The sequence below is a fragment of the Pelophylax lessonae genome, assembly GCF_965119305.1.
Source record: "Pelophylax lessonae genome assembly, chromosome: 4".
Taxonomy (NCBI): domain Eukaryota; kingdom Metazoa; phylum Chordata; class Amphibia; order Anura; family Ranidae; genus Pelophylax; species Pelophylax lessonae.
Window position 1 is genome coordinate 314,253,794 of NC_138771.1, and position 22,438 is coordinate 314,276,231.

The window sequence follows — 22,438 nt, forward strand, 5'->3', positions numbered from 1 at the left end:
CCATTTTGAAGTTTCCACACTCCGTGATGATTTGGGGAGCCATGTCATCTGCTGGTGTTAATCCATTGTATTTTATCAAGTCCAAACTCAGCACAGTCCTCTACCAGGAAATTCTAGAGAACTTCATGCTTCCCTCTGCTGACCAGCTTTATGGAGATGCTGACTTCATTTTTCAGCAGGACTTGCCACCTGCCGACACCTCCAAAAGTACCAATACCTGTTTTAATGATCATAGTATATCACTGTGCTTGTTTGGCCAGAAAACTCGCCTCACCCAAACCCCATAGAAAATCTGTGGGGTATTGTCAAGAGGAAGATGAGAGACACCAGACCAAACAATGCAGATGAGCTGAAAGATGCTATCAAAGCAATCTTGACTTCCATAACATCTCAGCAGTGCCACAAGCTGATCCCCTCAATGCCACACCACATTGATGCAGTAATTCATGCAAAAGGAGCCCCTACCAAGTATTGAGTGCACACTATACTCTACATGGACATAATTTTCAGTAAGCCAACATTTCTGTATTAAAAATCCCTTTTTATTGGTCCTATGTAATATTCTACTTTTCTGAATTACTGAATTTTGGGTTTCCACTAGCTGCAAGCCATAATCATCAAAATTAAAAGAAAGATTATCGCTCTGTGTAATAATTTTTATAATATACGAGTTTCACTTTTTTAATTGAGATACTGAAATAAATTCACTTTTTAAAGATTATATAATTTTTTTTTTTAAGATGCACCTGTATGTGTATTTTTTTTCCTGTTGTTGCATTGAACTGTATCAGGTTACTATTTTTTTGTAGTAAGGCCCCGTTCACACTGGGGGCGATCCGACTTCCCTAACATTGAAGTCTATGACGGTCGCTCCGGGTCTCCCCAAAGAAGCTCCGGACCCTTTTTCTAAGTCGGAGCGACTTGTGTCGCTCCTATTAGAACGGGACCGCAGCTTCCCTATGGAAGGCGACCTACGGCGACCTGTGAGGCGACCAGGTCGCCTCACAGGTCGCCCCAGTGTGAACGGGGACTAACTTGACATCTAGTGGTAGTTTAGGGGGTAACAGGGATAACCGCAGCCTTGAGAGAATTGTGAAGCAGGCCATTCAAGAATTTTGGGGAGATTCACAAGGAGTGGACTACAGCTGGTGTCAGTGCTTTAAGAGCCACCACACACAGATGTAACCAGGACAAGGGCTACAATGGTCGCATTCCTTGTGTCAAGCCACACCTGATACAGAGACATTGTCGGAAGCATCTTACCTGGTCTAAGGAGAAAAAGGACCGGACTGTGGCTCAGTGGTCCAAAGTCCTCTTTTCAAGTGAAAGTACATTTTGCATTTCATTTGGAAATCAAGGTCCCAGAGTCTGGAGGAAGAGTGGGGAGGCACAGAATCCAAGTTACATGAGGTCCAGTGTGAAGTTTCCACAGACTGTGATGATTTGGGGAGCCATGTCATCTGCTGGTGTTGGTTCACTGTGTTTTATCAAGTCAAAAGTCAGCTCAGCCCTCCACCAGGAAATTCTACAGAACTTCATGCTTCCCTCTGCTGACCAGCTTTATGGAGATGCGGATTTCATTTTCCAGCAGGACTTGGCCCCTGCCCACACTGCCAAAAGTACCAATACCTGGTTTAACGATCATGGTATTACTGTGCTTGATTCGCTAGCAAACTCGCCTGACCTAAACCCCATAGAGAATCTGTGGGGTATTGTTAGGAGGAAGATGAGAGACACCAAACCCAACAATGAGCTGAAGGCCACTACTATAGCAACTTGGGCTTTCATAACATCTCAGCAGTGTCACAGGCTGATCTCCGCTATGCCACGCCACATTGATACAGTAATTCATGCAAAAGGAGCCCTGACCAAGTATTGAGTGCATACTATATTGTACATGGACATACTTTTCAGTAAGCCAACATTTCTGGGAAAAAAAATCTTTTTTTTTTTTTTTTTTTTTAAATCGGTCTCATGTAACATTCTAATTTTCTGAGATACTGAGATTTCTGAGATACTGAATTTGGGGTTTTCACTAGCTGTAAGCCATGAGCATCAAAAGTAAAAGAAAGAAATGCTTTAAAATATATCATTCTGTGTGTAACGCATCTATATAAAATAGGAGTTTCACTTTTTGAATTGAATTTCTGAAATAAATTAACTTTTAGATGATATTCAAATTTTTCTGAGATGCACCTGTATATATACACACAATACATATATATATTCATATATAAAGCTACAGTTTCTACAACAGACCTAATAGACATACAAGTTGTCGCCAGAGCTTCCTGTTCTAGCTTTTTAGCAAGTCTGCTCAAGTGTACCGGTGAGATTTATTGTGACCAGCCACACAACAAACACTTAGCAGACAGCTAGGATTTATGATAAAATATCCAGGTGGTGAAACCGAATCCACAGAGGCTGCTTCCGCCTCCCAGCTCATGCTTGTTGAATAAGAAAATAAATAGAAACACCATGTAAGAGTAACAGAGACCGAAGCACATCAGGTGACACGATCCAAGACTGAACCAGGATGGATCATTAATGCATTTAAAGCAGAATGCTGCACTTTTCAATTACCTTTTGCTGTCTGCAATGCAACCCGATTTTATCATTACACCAAAAGCAAGGATGAACATCCATAATAGTACCATTTTGATGAAATATTATGTAATAAATGTCAGATGTTGTATTATACATACAATACATCAGGGTCAGACAAAGTAGAAGCAATGTAACCAATGTACTTGAATACTGATGAGGCCTAGAGTTTGGGAGCCATTTATAATAAATTTAATATAAATATATCTTCTATAGGTCTGTATGGTCTTGTATATATCAATGTGTTTTCAAGCTCCCTGACATAGAGAAAATACATTTCAGTCAAGAGATTTTACTATTTACTGACAGCAACTATACATACACAGGTGCCGAGTGAACATAAATAAGACAAACGCTTGTATTTTTGCTCCTTTGATATTGGAATTTTTGACTTACTGTATAATCCATTTCTCTGAAGTTCACTGACGGACACAGCTCCTGATCATCATGACCATTGTGTTATACTGCCCCCTACAGGAGTAGGACACCAAGCAGAAAAAGAATCGGACTACTCCTATGGGCAGTACCAGGGGGAATACTCCCTCTCCCTGCTATAGGTACTCAGTGATGCTACAAGCAGTGTCAGAAAAATTACAACTCCACAGAGGGGTGGGTGCTGTGTCCGTCAATGAACATCAGAGAAATGGATTTTACGGAAACTCAAAAATCCCATTTTCTCTTTCGTTCATTGATGGACACAGCTCCTGATGTTCATAACCATTGGGACATCCCAAAGCAGTGTTAAACATGAGGGGTGGGAACAGCAAACAAATTTCAAAGGCTACACAGTAGCCAATCAGGCAGCAGAAGCTCAACCAAAACAACTGAAGCCCACCTGAAAAAAAACAATACACCCTCAAAGAGGATGAACTCCTCTAAACAGCAGCCTGCAAAACCTTGTGGCCAAAAAAAGCATCCGCAGATGCCAACAAATACCCTTTACAGAACTTTGTGAAAGTGTGCAACGACGACCAGGTTGCCGCCTTGCAAACCTGCATCACTGACGCATGATGATGGAAGGCCCAGGAGACACTAAGTGCCCGAGTAGAGTGTGCCTTGACAGGGAAAGGAGGAACCTGACCCCTGATAGAAAAGGCCTGAATAACCGTCTGTCTGATTCATCTGGAAATGGTAGCAGAGGAAGCAGACAACCCTTTCTAAAGCCCATCCGCGAGCACAAACAAATAGTGAGTCTGACTTGCTAAAATACTCCGTAGCTGCTAGGTACACCCTAATTGTCTGGACCACATTCAAGGCATGCAAGGCAATTTCCTTTGGATGTTAAGTCCTGAGACACAGGGAAGGCAACACAATGTCTTTATTCAAATGAAAATCAGTGACAACCTTTGGGAGAAATGACGGACAGGGGCAAAGAACCACCTTAGTAAGGTGAACGACAGGATAACGCCGCCAGTTGTGACACCCTGCACACAGAGGTGATAGCCACCAAAAAAGCCACCTTCTGAGACAGTGTAAGCAAGGGAATCTCCCGAAGATTCTCAAAGAGAGGCTTCTGGAAGACCGAAAGCACCAAATTGAGGTCCCAAGGCAGCAACGGAGACCGCCCTGGAGGAGCCAAATGTCGGACACCCTGAAGAAAGGTTTGCACCAGAGAGGGTCATTGGAAGATGGCTGCCAAAACCGACACCTGGCCCTTTATGGTACTCAAGGCCAATTTCTGTTCAACCGTTGAAGGAAGGTCAAGATCCGAGCCACCGAGAAGGAGCGAGGAAGAACCCCAAGAGACTCACACCACGCAATGTACGTCTTCCACGTACAATGGTAGATCTTCCTAGAAGTAGATTTTCTAGATTTTAACAGCGTTGGAATCACAGACTCAGATAAACCTCTATCTATCAGCACCTTATCAGCAGATCCTCCCTGAGAGGAAGCTTCCAAGGAACATCAGCGACCAGTCGCAGTAGATCAGTGTACCAAGCCCGGCGAGGTCAGCCTGGAGCCACTAAGATGACCGTAATCCTTTCTGCCTCGATCCTGCATAGAAGTCTTGGCAGAGGCGTGAGAGTGGGGAAGGCGTAACCCAGATGATACTGACCCCCACGGGGCCACCAGCGCCTCTGTGGCGTTCGCCAGAGAATCCTGTGACCGAGCCACAAACCTCTGCACCTTTCTGTGGAGCCTAGATGCCAACACATCCACCTCGGGGATGCCCCACTGGAGACACAACTGATGAAACACCTCCAGATGAAGGGACCACTCCCCTTGGTCCAACTACTAAGGTAATCCGCCTGCCAGTTTTCCACCCCGGGAATGTATATGGCGGAGAGGGCTGAAATGAATTCTAGAATGCTGGCTACCTCTAGAGCCGCCAGGACACATTTTGTGCCCCCTTGGTGATTGACATAACCTACGGCCCTGGCACTGTCCATTTGAAACCGCACTGGGCATCCCTGAAAACGATCTCTCCAATGGTCCAGGCACAGTCTGATCGCTTGGAGTTCCAAGACATTGATTGGTAGTCTGGACTCTTCCAATGTCCAGATCCCCTGAGGAGAATTTTTCCCCAAGGACACCTCCCTAGCTGGACAAGCTGGCACCCGTGGTGACCACTGCCCAATACAAGGGGAGGAAGGATTTTCCCAGCCGAAGCACCGGAGAACAAAGCCACCATATCAGGGACTCCTTCGTTCCCCGGCTCAGAGACTGCGGAGTCTTGCCCAATTTGGCCAGAATCTCCCTTTGCAGGGACCTTGTATGAACTGTGCAAACGGAACCGCCTCAAAAGGTAGACACCATCAGGCCCAGCACCCGCATGCAAGTACGGAGGGATGATCATCTGCTGGACAGCAGGAGACGAATCGCAGCCTGCAATTTCTGGAGTTTGTCAAGAGGAAGGAGCACTCTGGGTAAGGCCAGTGGAGGCTTTGTGGACCGAACCAGAGCAGACTTCTGAAAATTCAGAATCCAGCTGAACTTCATTTAGAGTTCGTATGGTGATTTCCAGGTTTTCCACCAGAGCAGTAGGGGACCTCGCTCGCAGAAGGTCATCATCCAAGTAGCCCAGTACCACGATCCCCCGTTGGCATAACAATGCTAGCACCTGGGCTAACACTTTTGTGAAGACCCAAGGAGCAGAGGTGAGACCAAAGGGTAACGTCATAAACTGATAATGCTCCTCTCCCACGGCAAAGGGGAGGAAGCACTTGTGACCGACACATATTGGAATGTGAAGGTAAGCATCCTTGATGTCGATACTGGCAAGAAAATCCCCCTGATGCAGGGATGCCACCCCCGTGCGATTGGACTCCATTCTGAACTTCTGCACAAAGCAGTTCAGCGCCTTGAGGTCCAGGTCTGGACGCACCTTGCCTTTCTTCCTGGGAACTGTAAACAGGTTTCAGTAAAAACCCTGAAAATGTTCAGATGTCGGAACCAGGACAATCACCCCTTGAAGCAACAGGTCTTGTACTGCCCCAAACAGACCCTGTAAACTGTCCATGAACAGGCGCAAGTTGGAACGAAACAATCTCGTTGGGGGACAAGAGTGGAGTTCGATCTTGTAGCCGAACCAAATTACTTTGTGGACCCACTTATCTTGTAACAGGGAAGTCCACGGGTCCAGAAACCAGTGAAGACGTCCCCCCACCCCCCGATACGGGTGAGGGCGCACCTTCATGCTGAAGGAACCTTATCCGCGGGTCTGGAGAAGCCCGCTCTCGGCTTTCAAGACCAGGTTCTTTTGGATCCTCCAGAGGAAGCCCTGAAAGGCTTCGAGTCCTTCTCAGTCAAACCTGAGGGACGAAAAAACTTCTTATGAACCGAGAAGGAGGGCCGACGTCTACCACGAGGTTCCTTGCCCTTAGTAGCCTGCGGCAGAAAAGTACTGTTTCCCCCTGTGAGACCTTTAATGATGTCATCCAAGATAGCCCCAAACAGGCGATCTCCTTGAAAGGGGAGATCAGTCAAGACCTTTTTAGAAGTCTGGTCGGCAGACCAGCATTTAAGCCAAAAGACACGTAGAAGGACCACTGCCGAAACAGAAAGCTGAGCCACTAGGGGAGCCGCATCCAAAGAGGTATCACAGACAAACTGCAGCCCCTGGACCAACTGGTCCACCAGCTCTGCAAAGGCAGGGGGAGCTGTTCTCCCTCCAGGTCACTTCATAAATGCTTAGCCCACTCGGTCGGAGTTTGCGACACCAGGGCAATGGTAAATACCGGCCTCAGTGCCGAACCAGCAAGAGAGTACATATTGCGGGCCACAGCCTCCGCCTTCCTGTCAGTCCGTTCCTTAACCACTTTACCACTAGAGCATTTTGCTGTCTTACGTCTGGGCCACTTTTTGCGATTCGGCACTGTGCGAATTTAACTGACAATTGCGCGGTCATGCGACGCCGTACTCAAACGAAATTGACGTCCTTTTTTTCCCACAAACAGAGCTTTCTTTTGGTGGTATTTGATCACCTGTGCGATTTTTACTTTTTGCGCTATAAACAAAAAAAGAGCGTTTATTTTGAAAAAATAACAATATTTTTAACATTTTTTTATATGAAATTCCCCCCAAAAAAGATGTAAAAACCAATTTTTTTTTAAAAATTTGGCCAATTTGTTTTCTGCTACCCATGTTTGGTAAAAAAAAAAATCGCAATAAGTGTATTTTGATTGGTTTGCGCAAAAGTTATTGCGTTTACTAACAAAGGGAAAGATTTATGTCATTTTTGGTGTTTTTTTTTAATGAGTAATGGCGGCGATCTGCGATTTTTTTTGCGGGACTGCGACATTGCGGCGGACAGATCGGACCCTTGACTGACATTTTTGACACTTTTGGGGGTACCAGTGACATTACTGCAGTAATCAGTGCTATAAATATGCACTGTTACTGTAAAAATGACACTGGCAGGGAAGGGGTTAATTTTATTGGAGAGGGAGGGGTTAATGTATGCCTGGTGCTTACTGACGTGTGGGGGGGGAGGTGACTGTGTGAGACAGGGACAGATCGGATGTCCAGCTATGCTGAACACTCCGATCTGTCACTCCCTGTCACTGAGGAGATCCGCCCGCTTGTGTTTACACAGGCGGGCGGATCTCCACACTAGATCCCCGACGATCGGGGCAGAGCAGCGGCGATCGCCACTTCTCCTCCCCTGGCCCGACTCCCGCTGTGAATGAAAACAGCGGGAGCGCGCCTCCGGCGGCGCGCGAGCGCGCCTACAGGGGAGGAGTCTGGCGACGTAGGTCTACGTCGTCTGACGGGATCGTGCCACTTTGCCGCAGTACTATTCCAGTACTCAGTGGTAAAGTGGTTAAAGGCTGGGGACTCTTCAATCAGAATCACAGTTGCCTTGTTCAACCTGGAAACCGGAGGGTCCACCACCGGTGGAACAGTCCACTTCTTAATAAGGGACTCCTCATAGGGGTAACATCTAGTAAATTACTTAGGGACCCCAAGGTGACGCTTTGGTCGCCCCCACTCTTTAGCGACAATTCTGTCAAAATAGGCGGGGAAAGGAAACACCTTTGCCGCTCTGGATGGCTTGTGAGTGCCAAAGGTAACCTGCGCCTCCATTGAAGCTGCGTCCTCCATCTTCAAGGTCTCACTCACAGATACAATCATTGCTTCCACCAGCGCCTTTTCGTGCGCAGTTGCAGATGTGGAGGAATCATCCTATCTGAGGATTTTGGGCGCGTGGTCGCAGACCCAGCACAGTGACCCACATCCACGGCGGCCAAATCAGATTCAGGATCTGAGGAGACACATGAGGCAGGGGAAGGCGGGGGGTGCTTTTTGCTAGCCCGTCAACCGAATGCCACCTCCACCCGGGACACAAAGGACTCCAGGACCGCCGCCAGTGCATCGATGGATGGTTAGGACCCGGAGGGCCCCGCAGCCTCAGAGAGGGGGTCAGGTGGGGAGATGTGCTCCAAAGACTCCATGAGTCACCAGGTGAACCCCGCAAAACAGGTGTAAAAACACTGCAAGGGACACCCCCACCGCGCTGGCAGCACCACCCAGTCGCTAGGCACAGAGCACCAAGCGATCCTCAGCAGAGAGGGAGAGAACCCCACCAGACTTACCACCCAGCAGAAACAAGGCACCTGCAGCCACCAGGATAATCTGCACTGCACGTGCGGCGTTCAGGAAGTAGAAGGTTCCAGGAGACAGCACTTGGGGATGAGGAGGGGCTCCCACCGCCGAAATCGCCACCCACACAGGGCTTCACTGTTATGGCCGCCACTATTTTCAATGGCAAACCACTACAAAATGGCTGCCCGACTACGCAAACATGGCCGCCGTGCATAGAAACACACAGACTACAGTAAAATGGCACCCCCTGTGTGGCATCACGATGCTCCCAGGGACCAATTAGGGATCCCCAAGCCTCAAGGACCAGCCCAGGCAGGACTGGGGGCCCCGGTAAGAGCCCCCACCAGGTACAACCCCCCGCACAGCCAATCGTCCAGTCGGCAGTGTCGCATCCCCCCCCCAGGCCCCCATCGCCAGCATAGCGCCCTGCCCCCAACCCAGGAGGTGGACCAGACCACCCACAAAGCCCCAGCATAAGTGAAGGGGGGGTTAGGATAGGGACAGATGAAAGGGGGGCGCCTGACGGGAGGGAGGGGAACCCGGGGGTCTGGCTGTCCCAAGGAGGGGCCCACTTCCACCCCAAAACCCTCTAGGGGGAGAGGGGGGACAGCTACTAACCATACCAGGAACCAGGAGGGCACCACTCCAGACAGAACCCCTCTCCATCTAAATGGGGGGGCTGTCCGCCAAGAGGAACACTGCGACTGGGGCCGAGACCTGGTCGTATGCGACCTCACGAGGCATTTACCTCGCAAGCCAGCCCCCTGTCCGGTGGGGCTATGTCGCAGCCGACCTAGCGCAGAGCTGAGGTCTGCCACACACTCGCTGGCAAGACTGGGGTGACCACTGGATTTAGATTATCCAGCCTATCTAAAGGGAAAAAATTTGCCAGGACCAGAGATCCCAGCAAGGAACTAGGTCCTTACTACTGACTAGACAGAAAAAAACTGAGTACCTTTAGCAGGGAGAGGGAGTATACCCCCTGGGACTGCCCATATGCGTAGCCAGAGTCTTTTTCTGCCTAGTGTCCTACTCCTGTAGGGGGGCAGTATAATCAAATGGTTATGAAGATCAGGAGTTTTGTTCTTCAATGAAGGAAAGAGAAATTTGTTTTCTCATTCAAGGCAGTTAAAATGAATCCTTAAAATCCATTAAAACCGGAGATGCTTGTGAACGTGCATTTCAGACAAATGTGCATTGTCTTAGCAGATTTAGCTCCCAATTAACGTTACTTCTGGTATCCTTACTAAAACACAGGGGTTGATAAATAGATGGATCAAATCTCGGCCAGTTCAGCAGGGACCGACTGAATTTAAATCATCTATGGCCATTCCTGTTCTGTTGAATGGGGGTGTTGGAAAAATGTTCTCAATCAGCTGGCTGCCCCTGCTTATCAGTGTATTCAGACAGCAGAGGAGATCTGCTGTCAGAATACAATGACACAGTAGGGAGGATTCCTCCATCTACCTGGCTTGTGTGGATGAGGGAATCCTTTTGTTTTGTTTTTTTCGATCATTCCTCTGAAAGAAAACAAGGTATCAATGGGCAGCCTTAAGCCTAGTACATACTACTAGTTTTTTTTTTTTTTTTTGGTTTAACCTAGTGAGCTGAAGGAAAAAAAGGGGACAGCTCCGGAGAAGCCACTGTACTAGCTATGTGATGTTAGTACAGCGATCTCCCCCGCTGAGCTATTGTGTCCTGAAAGGGGCAATGGCCCCCACGCCATAAAACACATTGGCTGAGAGCGCTGATCAGATGCCGATCAGCAGACCATTTTCGGTCATGCCCCTTTAACAGAAGCCAGCCAAATGGCTGACTTCTGTCAGACCAGCTGCCGTACACACAGGCCGAATGTCGACCTGTTTCCATTTAACCGGCTGATGCTGCCTGACATTCGGCTGGTGTGTACTAGGCTTTAGGCTGCTATGGTTTGAAAATCCTGGATGAGCTTATTCCCACAGATATTTATGGCCTCCTTATTCCCCCTACTACCCCCCACCCTCCCATCATCAGACAATGACATAGTGACCGTCTTCTACCCAAGTTGAATGCACAGCTGAATTGCCTCTTTTACAGACTGAGCCCCAGTTCACACTTGTGATGTGGGAAACGCACAGGAATCGCTGCTTTTCCTGAATAGCATCAAACCGCATAGCAATTGTACTGTGTTCTTGCGACCTGCTGCGGGTGTCAATTAAAAGTTAAAGACACCCCAAAAGCAGGCCACAGAACGCAGTGTGTTTACCTGAATCGTATCACATGGGTATGTGAACACCGATGAGATTAGATTCCAGTGTGGCAAAAAAAAAAGGTGCCTGCACCTTTATCGTGCGGATGTGGTGCGATTTGAGTTGTACAAAATGATGGGCTCAAATTGCATCACACTAAATCGCATGTGATTTGCACGGGAATGCAGAGTGATTCCGGGGCCTAGAGACAATACAATGCCAATTGTAATGGGACATTGAAAGATGCAAAAGGTGAGAACACACGGTTGAAAGCTCTATAGAAAATGTAAGCACTATATAAACATCCGGAATAGTAAAATACATGTACTGTATACTAAATAAGTTTGCGAGATGTAAATGTGCCGGATGGGCTTTATTATGCACATTTCAGCTGCACTGCTTTTCCCTCTGGATGTACTTGCTTCTAAAACTATGCAGGCGATAAATAGTACCATTTGTTGTATATTTCAAAAGCACGCATTATAGATGAAAATGATCCAGACGTACCGGAGTCATTTGGTGTTCCGCTACATTCAGCATTTCACCTGCAGCACTTAATACCCCAATAAAGTTACACTGTAGCAGTGCTTATACTAATTTTCAGACGATTACATTAACAGCTCTAACTACTCTCCAAACAAGTTGTTTCCCTTGTGACAAGAATATTGCTTGCTCTTGAAACATGTTTATGTAAAAAGAAATGCACCTAAAGCATGAAAAATGATTGTGCTGCCAGGAACAGCACTCCAGAGACATGGCGTGTGGCCCAGAGCCAGGTGCCTGCTAGATACTGTGTGGGAAAAGAACAGTCTCATAGTAAAGAGGTTCCGTTTTTTAGCTTGATGGTCAGCTGGTACAGGTCGTTATCACTGGTAGACATTACATAGCCCAGGCCACAAGGATGGGAAACAAAATGTGTGTGCTATCTCACCTCTCTACAAGCACCTCTGGTGCTACTCCTTCACATTCACTTGGCAGCGATTCGGTACGCGGTTCCTGAAAAGAAAACAAAAAACATACATTTTGTCAACTAAATGCAATGCAATGTAAAAAAAAAAAAAAAAAAAAAAAAACACAAAACATAAAATAAAAAATTCTAAAAACCTAAAAAGGTGCCCAGGGGTCTCCCCCGGGTCAACAGCTATATGGGACCAGGGATACAGCTCCGTGCAGAAAGCTGCAACATTAATGACAGCTTCCCAGCACTGGCAATGCCTGCTCTGAGTACTGGTGTACTTCAATAGGCCAGCACAGAGTTGGTCTTAATTACCGCCAGTTTCCTAATCTGAGAACTGGTAGTAATTCACTGAAGAATTTCTGGCTGCTATAGTGACAGGCTATTAAAGAAGCAGTAGCAAGAACCACCTGAAATTGCTGCAAGTGTCAGTAATGTTACAGCCACCGAAACAAATGCTTGCCTGAACTAGCTGCAGGTCCTTAAAGTGAAATATTACTCTCCCAATAAACATTGAATATTTTTAATCCTCATACTGATAAGCATTAGTAAATAGATAGAAAAGTATATCATACCGTATTTGCCAGCGTATAAGACAACTCCCTAATTTTCCATTTAAAATATAGATTTTGGGCTATACTTGCCGTATAAGACTACCCCCTTCGGCCGTTTACACCCACTAATCTGTCAGCCCAAAACGAACGTCCCTAATCTCTAAACTAGATGTACAGTAATACTGTATGTACCGTAGTGGAGTATAAAATGTGAGGACTACTTTACATGGCCCAAAGGAACGTCCCTAATCTCTAAACTAGATGTACAGTAATACTGTATGTACCGTAGTGGAGTATAAAATGTGAGGACTACTTTACATGGCCCAAAGGAACGTCCCTAATCTCTAAACTGGATGTACGATAATACTGTATGTACCGTAGCGGAGTAAAAAATGCGGGGACTACTTACATGGCCCAAAACTAACATCCCTATTAATCTCTCAACCCGCTGAATGTGCGGTAATAATGTATGTACCGTAGCAGAGTAAAAAATGTGGGGACTACTTTACATGGACCAAAACAAACGCCCCTATTAATCTCTCAACGTGCTAGATGTGCGGTAATACTGTATGTACCATAGCTTCTGCTACATACAGTATACTGTGCTGAGCCAATCGCGGTGAGCGATGTATTCTATTAATAAATACAAAGCCAGCTCGGATTGGCTGAGTCAGAGGTTGTAACATCATCCTGCCTCTCTGACTCCACCAATCTGAGCAGGCTTTGTATTCAATAATAGAATACATCGCTCACCACGATTGGCTCAGTGCGGTATACTGTATGTAGCCGAAGCTACCGTACATACAGTATTACCGCAGATCCAGTGCGTTGAGAGATTAATAGGGACATTCGTTTTGGGCCATGCAAAGTAGTCCTTACATTTTACACTTTATGTATAAGTAGACCCCCCTATTTTTGGGGGATGTTTTTAAGGTTAAAAGGTCCTCTTTTACGCCGGCATATACGGTATTTGTTTGTTTTAAACTTTTTTTTATTTAAATTTTTTTATTTACTTCCTGGTTTCTTGCCTAGGCTAATGATGTCATACATCCCAGAAGTCATCAGGAGGAGAGGAGGGGAGGGGAGGAGGAGGGGTTTTCTCAGCTAAGCACACATGGTTTCCAAGTAAATGTTAAATTAATCATTTGCCATTACTCAAAATGGCCACAGCCAGAAATGCTAGAGGGGTGTTTTTCAATGTGATTTCCCAACAAAATAAAGCATGGAGACAAGGATGGATGGGAAAAAATTTAAAATATGATATAAATAGTGTTTTTAGTTTGATTGTTTGAAATGATTGTAAACCCTTCCATATACCCAAGTGAAGTGGCTATCCTCTGGTGATCCTCCTACCTAAGTTGTAAATGTTTTTCTGCAGCTCTCTTTTTTTACATCCATTCAAAGTGCCAAATTTATAAAACTTGTCCGTGCGGTCAAAAAAAAAAAAGAGAGCTAAAGTTACACACTGCAGAGCTCAGTGAGGAGAGCTCTGCAAGCTAATTGGACGGAAGGGATACACCCCTCTCCACACGGCACACAGGAAAAAAGCTGAGGCTGTCAATCACAGGCTATGTGCTGGAGCTCAATCCCGTGTCACCATTTTTCTCTTGGTGTCAGGAAAACTTGTCAGAAGTGATTCAAGCTGATAGCAGAGGGACAGAGCAGCATACAGAAATTACACTTCTTGCTTGCATGCACCTAACGTGTAAAAATATAACTGATGTCAGCTCAACTTATAGAAGATTTGATTTACCATAAATGCAATAGGATGCAAGATATAAAAAACTCAATCACAGGATGAATAAAATTCATCAGGTTCTCTAGTGAAACTTACAGTACTTTGGGTTCCTTAACGTGGGTGGGCTTAACGTGGGTGCAGAAACCTGTTCACTGTGAACAGCCATTTGTTTATCGGCCCGAAGGGGTGTGAAGCTGCATACAGGGGCAGGTACAGGGCTGCTGTTAGTAATCATAGTGCCTCATACAGCCTACCTGGCAGGGCCCCCCCAAATATATCAAAGCAATATTTTTACTTTAAATAGACAAAAATCATTATTAGCGTACACAAACATAACAGAGAACCTGTGGGAATTAGCCCTTTTTAATTGTTTTTTTTTTACATTTTTAAAATTACTTTATTTTACAATTTTCAAAAATGATTACAATGTTTAAAAGTCTGGGGGTGTCAGACTGACAGGGGGGCACAGGGAGGAATCAGAAACAGACAGAACTGGGAGGGGGCAGGGGAAGCAATTACAGGAATGATGCCCTGTGTCTGTCTCTCTCTGCAGCAGCTGAAAGCCGGCAGAAGGGAGAGAAACTGTTTTTCAGCTGCTGCAGAGAGCCGCACAGGGCATCCTTCTGTAATTGCTCCTGCACCCAACCACACCGATTTCCTCTGCTGTTCAGGCCCACCTATGTGCCCAAGCCCCCTACAGGAGGACTGATGGTTCCCCCCCTATCAGCGGCCCTGGCGTACGTGGTCTGCGTTCAGGGCCCTGCGGCCATCCTTGCAAACCTGTCAATTTTGGAAGCGCTGAATCTGCATTGACTAACATTGGCTGCCTATGCGAATGGGCATTTGACAGAAAGAAATGGGTCAGATAAAGACTAGGACCCTGCTTAAAATGCTAATGCAGTTTTCAGTGTGCTAACAAAATGCTACAGATGCGGTGTTAAAGCATATACTTGTACTATACTGTATGAATAAATAATAAATGCATTTCATTTGTATTGTTAAGGGCTTTTTTTTTAGTATGCCCCATTCTTCAAAGGAAATATGTAAATGGATAAATAACCCTTCAAAACGCATCCACCACAAAACGCTTTGATAAAGAAATATAAACCGGTAGTTCCTTCATCTAACTTGGAAGTGAGTGCTTAGTTCAGGCAGGTACAGTATACCTCTATCACCCATCTATAAACCCTATAAATCCTCAGCCAACTACCAACCAACCTCTTTCCATACAGAGTAACATGAACAGGCAGGGCTGTACTGAGAGCTGTATTTCACAAAGGCTATTACTGCGAGAATAAGAGCATATTTCTCTGCCTTAGACAATAAGACAGAACATCAATACTACCAATGCTTGCACCACAGGAACAGTAGCTCAGGATAAAGAAATAAACAATGGCAAGCAAACCAAGTGACCTGGGCTAAAGAGGAGAGTGCTGTAACTATGGGAGGCTAATCAGAAGCTGCATGATCACAATAAATTACTACGGAATGGAACAAGACCATCCTTGTCTGTTCTCTCAACTACAGCTTGTATGTCAAACCATCACACACACATGCAGCCGTCGCTTCCTCCCAGTCATTCTGTTTTCTGAAGCACACAGCTTTCAACTTTTATCACAAATCAACTTTATGTGTTTAGTTCAGGGTGCTACCTCCCTTGTCCCCCAGTCCTACAGTACAGGGGATTACCGGAGGCCGACATAAAGATAAATGAAGGCATATTTACCAGTCCCAATACACACACATTTATATATACATATACAAGGTATAATGGTGCAAAATATATTAGTATATTTCCACGCGACACTGGAAAAAGGTGAGTGAGATAAAGTGCAATCTAATGTTAATAAATAATATTCATAAATATTTATAAACAAATAAATAAGTGTAATAGCAGCTGTTGTATATAATAGTGAGGTAGTTGTGAGTGATTGGTCTGAGCGACCAAATACAGCGCTTGCTTAGTGTTAAATCTAAAAAAACTCTCAAGTGATTATAAAGTGCAATAGTGTTAAATACAATTCCACAAGTAATGTTAATAAATAGATAAATATAAAAAAATATAAATGTTGATCAAAATTCCTGTGAATAAAAACTTGCAAATATCTTGAAAGATAAATAGTGATTGGTGATAATAAATAGAATATAAATAATAATTAGTGTCCTTTAATTGTCCAAAGTTCATACAAAATGCTCGTGTTCAAACTTGATATATAAAATCTCAGCTGTTCCTTGTCCCAAATGAGTAATATGGTCGAGTCACTTACCAGATGGTGTAGGTACTGTATGCCGTACGGACCAGAACCAATCAGGCTTAGTAAGCCCCCTGGGCTCAGTGGATCTCCTCAGGATGTAATCCCATGGGATGGCAACAGTCCCTCAGGCTTCCATAGTAAACGATCCGGTTCAATATGTAGGAGAAAAAAAGAGTGCTCCAGATAGTGTAGTATTTTAGAATAAAGGTGCTTTATTTACCCTGATAGGGTTTTCAGGCAATAAAATTGTTACGGGCGTATAACATTGGTGGCCAGCGGTGCGGTGCGGGCTGCACGTCCTCTCGGAGCTAGCTTCCGACTTCCGGCTTGCGGTCCAACCAACGTAACGTACCCCTGCTATGCGTTCCAAGCTAACGCGTTTCGTCACTTCCGGTGACGTCTTCAGAGCTGAAGCTGAGCTCTGAAGACGTCACCGGAAGTGACGAAACGCGTTAGAAACAATTTTATTGCCTGAAAACCCTATCAGGGTTACACCATCTGGTAAGTGACCCGACCATATTACTCATTTGGGACAAGGAACAGCTGAGATTATATATATCAAGTTTGAACACGAGCATTTTGTATGAACTTTGGACAATTAAAGGACACTAATTATTATTTATATTCTGTTTATTATCACCAGTCACTATTTAGCTTTCAAGATATTTGCAAGTTTTTATTCACAGGAATTTTGATCAACATTTATATTGTTTTATATTTATCTATTTATTAACATTACTTGTGGAATTGTATTTAACACTATTGCACTTTATAATCACTTGAGAGTTTTTTTTAGATTTAACACTAAGCAAGCGCTTAGACCAATCACTCACATATACAAGGTAGGTTGTCTAAAAAGTTTGGTGAATGGTATCAGAAAACAAACAAAAGGGAAGCTACAAACAAATTACCTTTATTGGCCTTCAAAAGAATTGCCATCCTTCACAACATACGTTTGGCAAGGTTCATAAAGCTTCTGGAAACTATCAGCAAAGGTCTCTTTAGGAATCGATCGCAGAAACGCCGTCACACATTCTTGGATTGCCCGCCACGCCTGCAAAACGTGCGTCTTTCATGACACTCTTCAGGTTGGTAAACAGAAAGAAGTCCGCAGGCGCCAGATCAGGGTAGTACATTGGATGATCGAGAACAGGTACGTCACACGCTCAGCCTGGCGCAAGATGGATCCTTTCCACACATGGTAGAAAAATCTCTAGAGGTTTCCATCCAGTTTTCCATTGCTTTCTGTGACTTTGTGCGGCACAAACCAGGAACAGATCTTCCGCTTACCTAGATCTTTGCGGACCATGGTGCACACTGTGTCCTTGTGAATGCCCAATTCCTCTGCCATCAATCAGAGTCAGTCGCGGCTCTTCTGCCAGCATTTGTCGCACTTAGTTGATTGTGACTGGGGTTCTGCCTGTCCACAGCTTACCCGAATGTGGCTCATCCTCAGTCATTTCCTTCCCATCACAAAAGCATTTGAACCATTTGTAAACACATTTTCTTCTCACGACTTCAATCTCGTACACTTTTGCCAACATTCCATGCGTCCCAGTCTTCCCCAATTTGTAGCAGAACTTGATGTGTACTCCACGCTAGGTGGCGCTTCTTGACGGGTCTCTGGATAGCCATGTGCATGCGCGTGAACCTGGCCCATGTTGCCGTTAAGATATCGAACCATTCACCAAACGTTTTATTATATATATATATATATATATATATACACACATACATACAGACACACATATACATACACATACATAGGTTTATATGAGTATACACACACCATACAGGTTTATTTACAAGTATTCACTCACACAACATACAGGTTTATATAAGTGTATACACACATACACAAAATACAGATTTATATATGAGTATATACACACACATACAGATTTATATATGAGTGTATACACTAGGGATGCACCGAATAATCGGCGGCCGAACATTATTCGGCCGAAAATAGAAAAAATAGCACTTTCGGTGTTCGGCCGAATAAGTCAAAAGGCCGAATAATTTTGTGCTGAATAATAGGGCTGAACGATAGTCGATATGATATTGACTATCGTTCTGTGGCCGTAGGCGATATTTACAGGGGGAAGGGACTCGGAGGAGGACAGGAGGACTCACAGACTTCCGTGTTAGGCAGGGGAAGCTGGGACACTTCAGCGGTGAGCATTCAGTGAGTCTTACTCTCCTCCCTAGTTTTTTCAATGGCACATTCAGGAAGCCAATCACGCCGTGATTAGCTGCACAGCGAACCAATCACGCGTGCCTGCACACCTGATTGGTTCTGCTGTGCCGCTACTCACGGCGTGATTGGCTTCCTGAATGTGCCATTGAAAAAACTAGGGAGGAGAGTAAGACTCACTGAATGTGTGGGGCGGGCTGCAGTGCACGAGTGAGTAATGTATGTATGCGGCTGTGCTCCTTTCCAGGCTACTACTAGTCCACCTCCAGCCTCCTACTACCACCACTATGAGAGACTGTCTGTCACTGTATAATCTGATCGAGTCCACACTGACACTGACTGACTGTCACTGAGTAATTGATGTTACCACATTAACCCTGACCTGCCCAGTGCCCTGTATCTGCAATTAAAATTTACAAGGCTGCCTGCATGCTTCTTGATTTCCATTCCCAGCATCCTTCCCAATCCCTACAGTGTCACTAACATTAACCCTATGGTACAAGGCTGCAGTGTGCACTGAATCCCATTCCCTACAGTAACATTTAGGGAGAGAGAGAGAGACATGAGAGGACAAGAGAGAGAGAGAGAGACATGAGAGGACGAGAGAGAGAGAGTGAGAGGACGAGAGAGAGAGAGAGAGAGACACGAGAGGACAAGAGAGAGGACAAAAAATTGGCAAAATAAATGTAAAAAATGCAAAACACCGCGTTCGGTATTCGGCCTTCGGCCAAACATTTTATTATTATTCGGCTTCGGCCAAGAATTTCATTTCGGTGCATCCCTAGTATACACACACACAAAACATATAGGTTTATATACAAGTATACACTCACACAACATACAGGTCTATATACAAGTATACACACACAACATACAGGTTTATATAGGAGTGTATCAAAATATAACAAAAACTATCAGCGCAAAAAAATATCAATAGTGAATGGTGCAATAATCAAATGATATAAAGACCGGCTGCACACACTAAAAGTGTCTAAACCACACAATGTAAACTAAATAAACCAAAAAGTAGTGTTGCGCCAGTTATGTGCACACATAGTGTAATAAAACTCAAAATCAGTGTCCATACATGTTCCAATGTCCATACAATCAATCAAATAAACGGTGAATCCACGTGTTCAGAAAGAAGGGGACAGAGCCTGCATGCTGGAAGCTGTCTCTTCCTAGATACCGTTTATGCCAGGGCTCGACAAACCCCGGGCGCCAGGTCGCATTTGCGACTAGAATTAGCGACCTGGCACCTGGGGTGCCCTGCAGGAGGTGTCCTGTCCTTTTTGCGCCCCCCACCCCCTCCCCGAGTGAACGTACTTCCGCGCCGTCCAAAAATTGAGGCCCCGGCTTTTCAGCCTTCTTCTGTGAGAGAGGCTTCCAATGGGGAACTGGCGCCCTCTTGTGGTGGCCGGGAGTAATGACTGTTTCCACTGCCTTGTTCTCAATGCCTTCCCATCTCCTTCCAAAGAGGAGATGAGAGGGAAGTTTTTGCAGGCTTCATCTCCTTATCCAGTTACCTTTGCTTAAGGTAAGTGGACAGGGAGTGTGGTTATTATTAATTTATTTTTTAAATTAAAAAAAAAAAAAATAATATTTTTCTTTTTTTTTTAATTAATAAAAAAAATAAAAAATGTATTTTTTTTTATTATTATTAAAAAAAAAAAACTGAATTTTTGTAAAATCTTACCATAAAATTCCTTTCTCTGAGTCCTCCGACAGTCGCCGCCCACTCACAAGTCTTCACCAATGGGTATTGACCTTTGCTCCGCAGGAGTAGCTAGGCAACAAGAATTGTTAATAACAAAAGCTTTTAGCATAGACACACCCCTAGGGGCTGTCCCCTCAGTCAATACCTCCCTGCACCAGCATTCCCAACTCAGTTTGGTAGCATAGCAGTAAGAGTACACAAAAACCCCAAAAGAGGGGCGGAGGGCGGCGACTGTCGGAGGACTCAGAGAAAGGAATTTTACGGTAAGATTTTACAAAAATTACGTTTTCTCTTACGTCCTCCGACAGTCGCCGCCCACTCACAAGTCTTCACCAATGGGATGTCCCAAAGCAGTGTAGACATGAGGGGTGGGAGACGCAACCGTAGAAAAGGCAACGCAGTACCCACATCAGAGAAAGGAACCTTACCACAGTAAGAGAACCAACTGGGCAACAGGAAAACGTGCTCAACAGGAGCAACAACCCAGGAAAACAAGTAACCCAGGGGTAAAACACCCCAATAACCAAGGGCCCAAAAAACCAAAGGTCCCTAAGAAACTGCCGCACTGAGAACTTTACGGCCAAAGGAGGCATCAGCCGATGCCTGAACATCCACCTTATAAAATTTAGATAAGGTGTGAACGGACGACCAAGTCGCCGCCTTACACACCTGGGCCACAGAAGCCTGATGGCGGTAAGCCCAAGACGTACTCAAAGATCTGGTAGAGTGCGCCTTCACAGGGAAGGGATGAACCTTCCCCTTCAAAGCATAGGCTTGCTCAATGGTCTGTCTGATCCATTTGGCGATGGTCGCAGCCGACGCCGCCATGCCCTTCCAAGGTCCCTCAGGAAGGACAAAGAGGGAATCCGACTTGCGAAAAGATTTAGTGGACGACAGGTAAACCCTGACAGCCCGGACAACATCCAAGGAATGCAAGGCAACCTCCTTAGGATGCTTAGGCTTCGCGCAGAGCGAAGGCAAGACAATGTCTTCATTAAGGTGAAACTCCGAGATCCTTTTCGGAAGAAAGGATGGGTTAGGTCGCAAGACCACCTTATCCTTGTGAATCACCAGGTAGGGAGAGCTGCAGGACAAAGCCGCCAGCTCTGACACCCTGCGAGCCGAAGTGATCGCCACCAAAAAGGCAACCTTTTTGGACAACAGAGACAACGAGATCTCCCTGATCTTTTCAAAGGGAGCCTGTTGTAACACGGACAGAACTAAGTTCAAGTCCCAAGGAGGCAAAGGTTCCCTCCTAGGAGGGACCAAATGACGCACCCCCTGAACAAAGGTGCGAATCAATGAATTAGACGCCACAGGGCGTTGAAAGAGAAAGGCCAGCGCAGAAATCTGACCCTTGACTGTGGCCAGCGCCAAACGCTGGTCCACTCCAGTTTGGAGGAAAGCCAACACTCGCGACACCGAGTATGAGCGAGGGGAATACCCCCTGGACTCACACCAGGCAAAGTACGCTTTCCAAGTACGGTAGTAAATTTTTCCTGACGAGGCTTTTCTAGCCTTGATCAAAGTGGGAATGACTTCAGGGGAGAGACCCTTATCCTTCAGGACCTGGCTTTCAACAGCCAGGCCGTTAAAGCCAGCGACTGTAAAGCAGGATGGAATATCGGCCCTTAAGACAGAAGGTCTTCCCGAAGTGGCAGGCGCCACGGAGCGTCGACTGCCAGATTGACGAGGTCTGCGTACCAAGACCGGCGAGGCCAGTCCGGTGCCACCAGAATCACCGTGTGCGGTTCCGAGGCCAACCTGCGAAGGAGCCTGGACAGTAGTTGAATCGGGGGAAAGGCATACATCAGACAATACTGATGCCAGGGCGCCACTAACGCGTCCGAGGCGTCCGCCCGAGGATCGCGCGTTCTTGCCACGAACCTTTCCACCTTGTTGTTTAGACGAGACGCGAACAGGTCCACATCTGGGGAACCCCACTTCGCGCACAACATCTGGAAGACATCCGGGTGAAGAGACCATTCCCCCTGGTCCATGGTCTGGCGACTTAGATAGTCCGCCTGCCAGTTCTCCACCCCCGGTATGTGTACTGCCGTTATCGCCGGGACTTGCGTCTCGGCCCAAGACAGAATGTCGGCTACTTCCCGAGCCGCCCGGGCACTCCTGGTGCCCCCTTGATGG

The 22,438-nt window shown here is 45.8% G+C and overlaps 1 protein-coding gene across 1 annotated transcript in view; it reads right to left on the bottom strand.

Annotated features, from left to right (window-relative positions):
* UIMC1 (ubiquitin interaction motif containing 1) overlaps window positions 1-22,438 on the bottom strand; it is a 212,504-nt gene that overhangs the window by 97,388 nt on the left and 92,678 nt on the right. Inside the window, exon 6 of the mRNA XM_082256084.1 lies at window positions 11,809-11,873. Within this exon, the coding sequence (XP_082112210.1) occupies window positions 11,809-11,873 (65 nt within the window). The remainder of the gene's footprint in view (window positions 1-11,808; window positions 11,874-22,438) is intronic.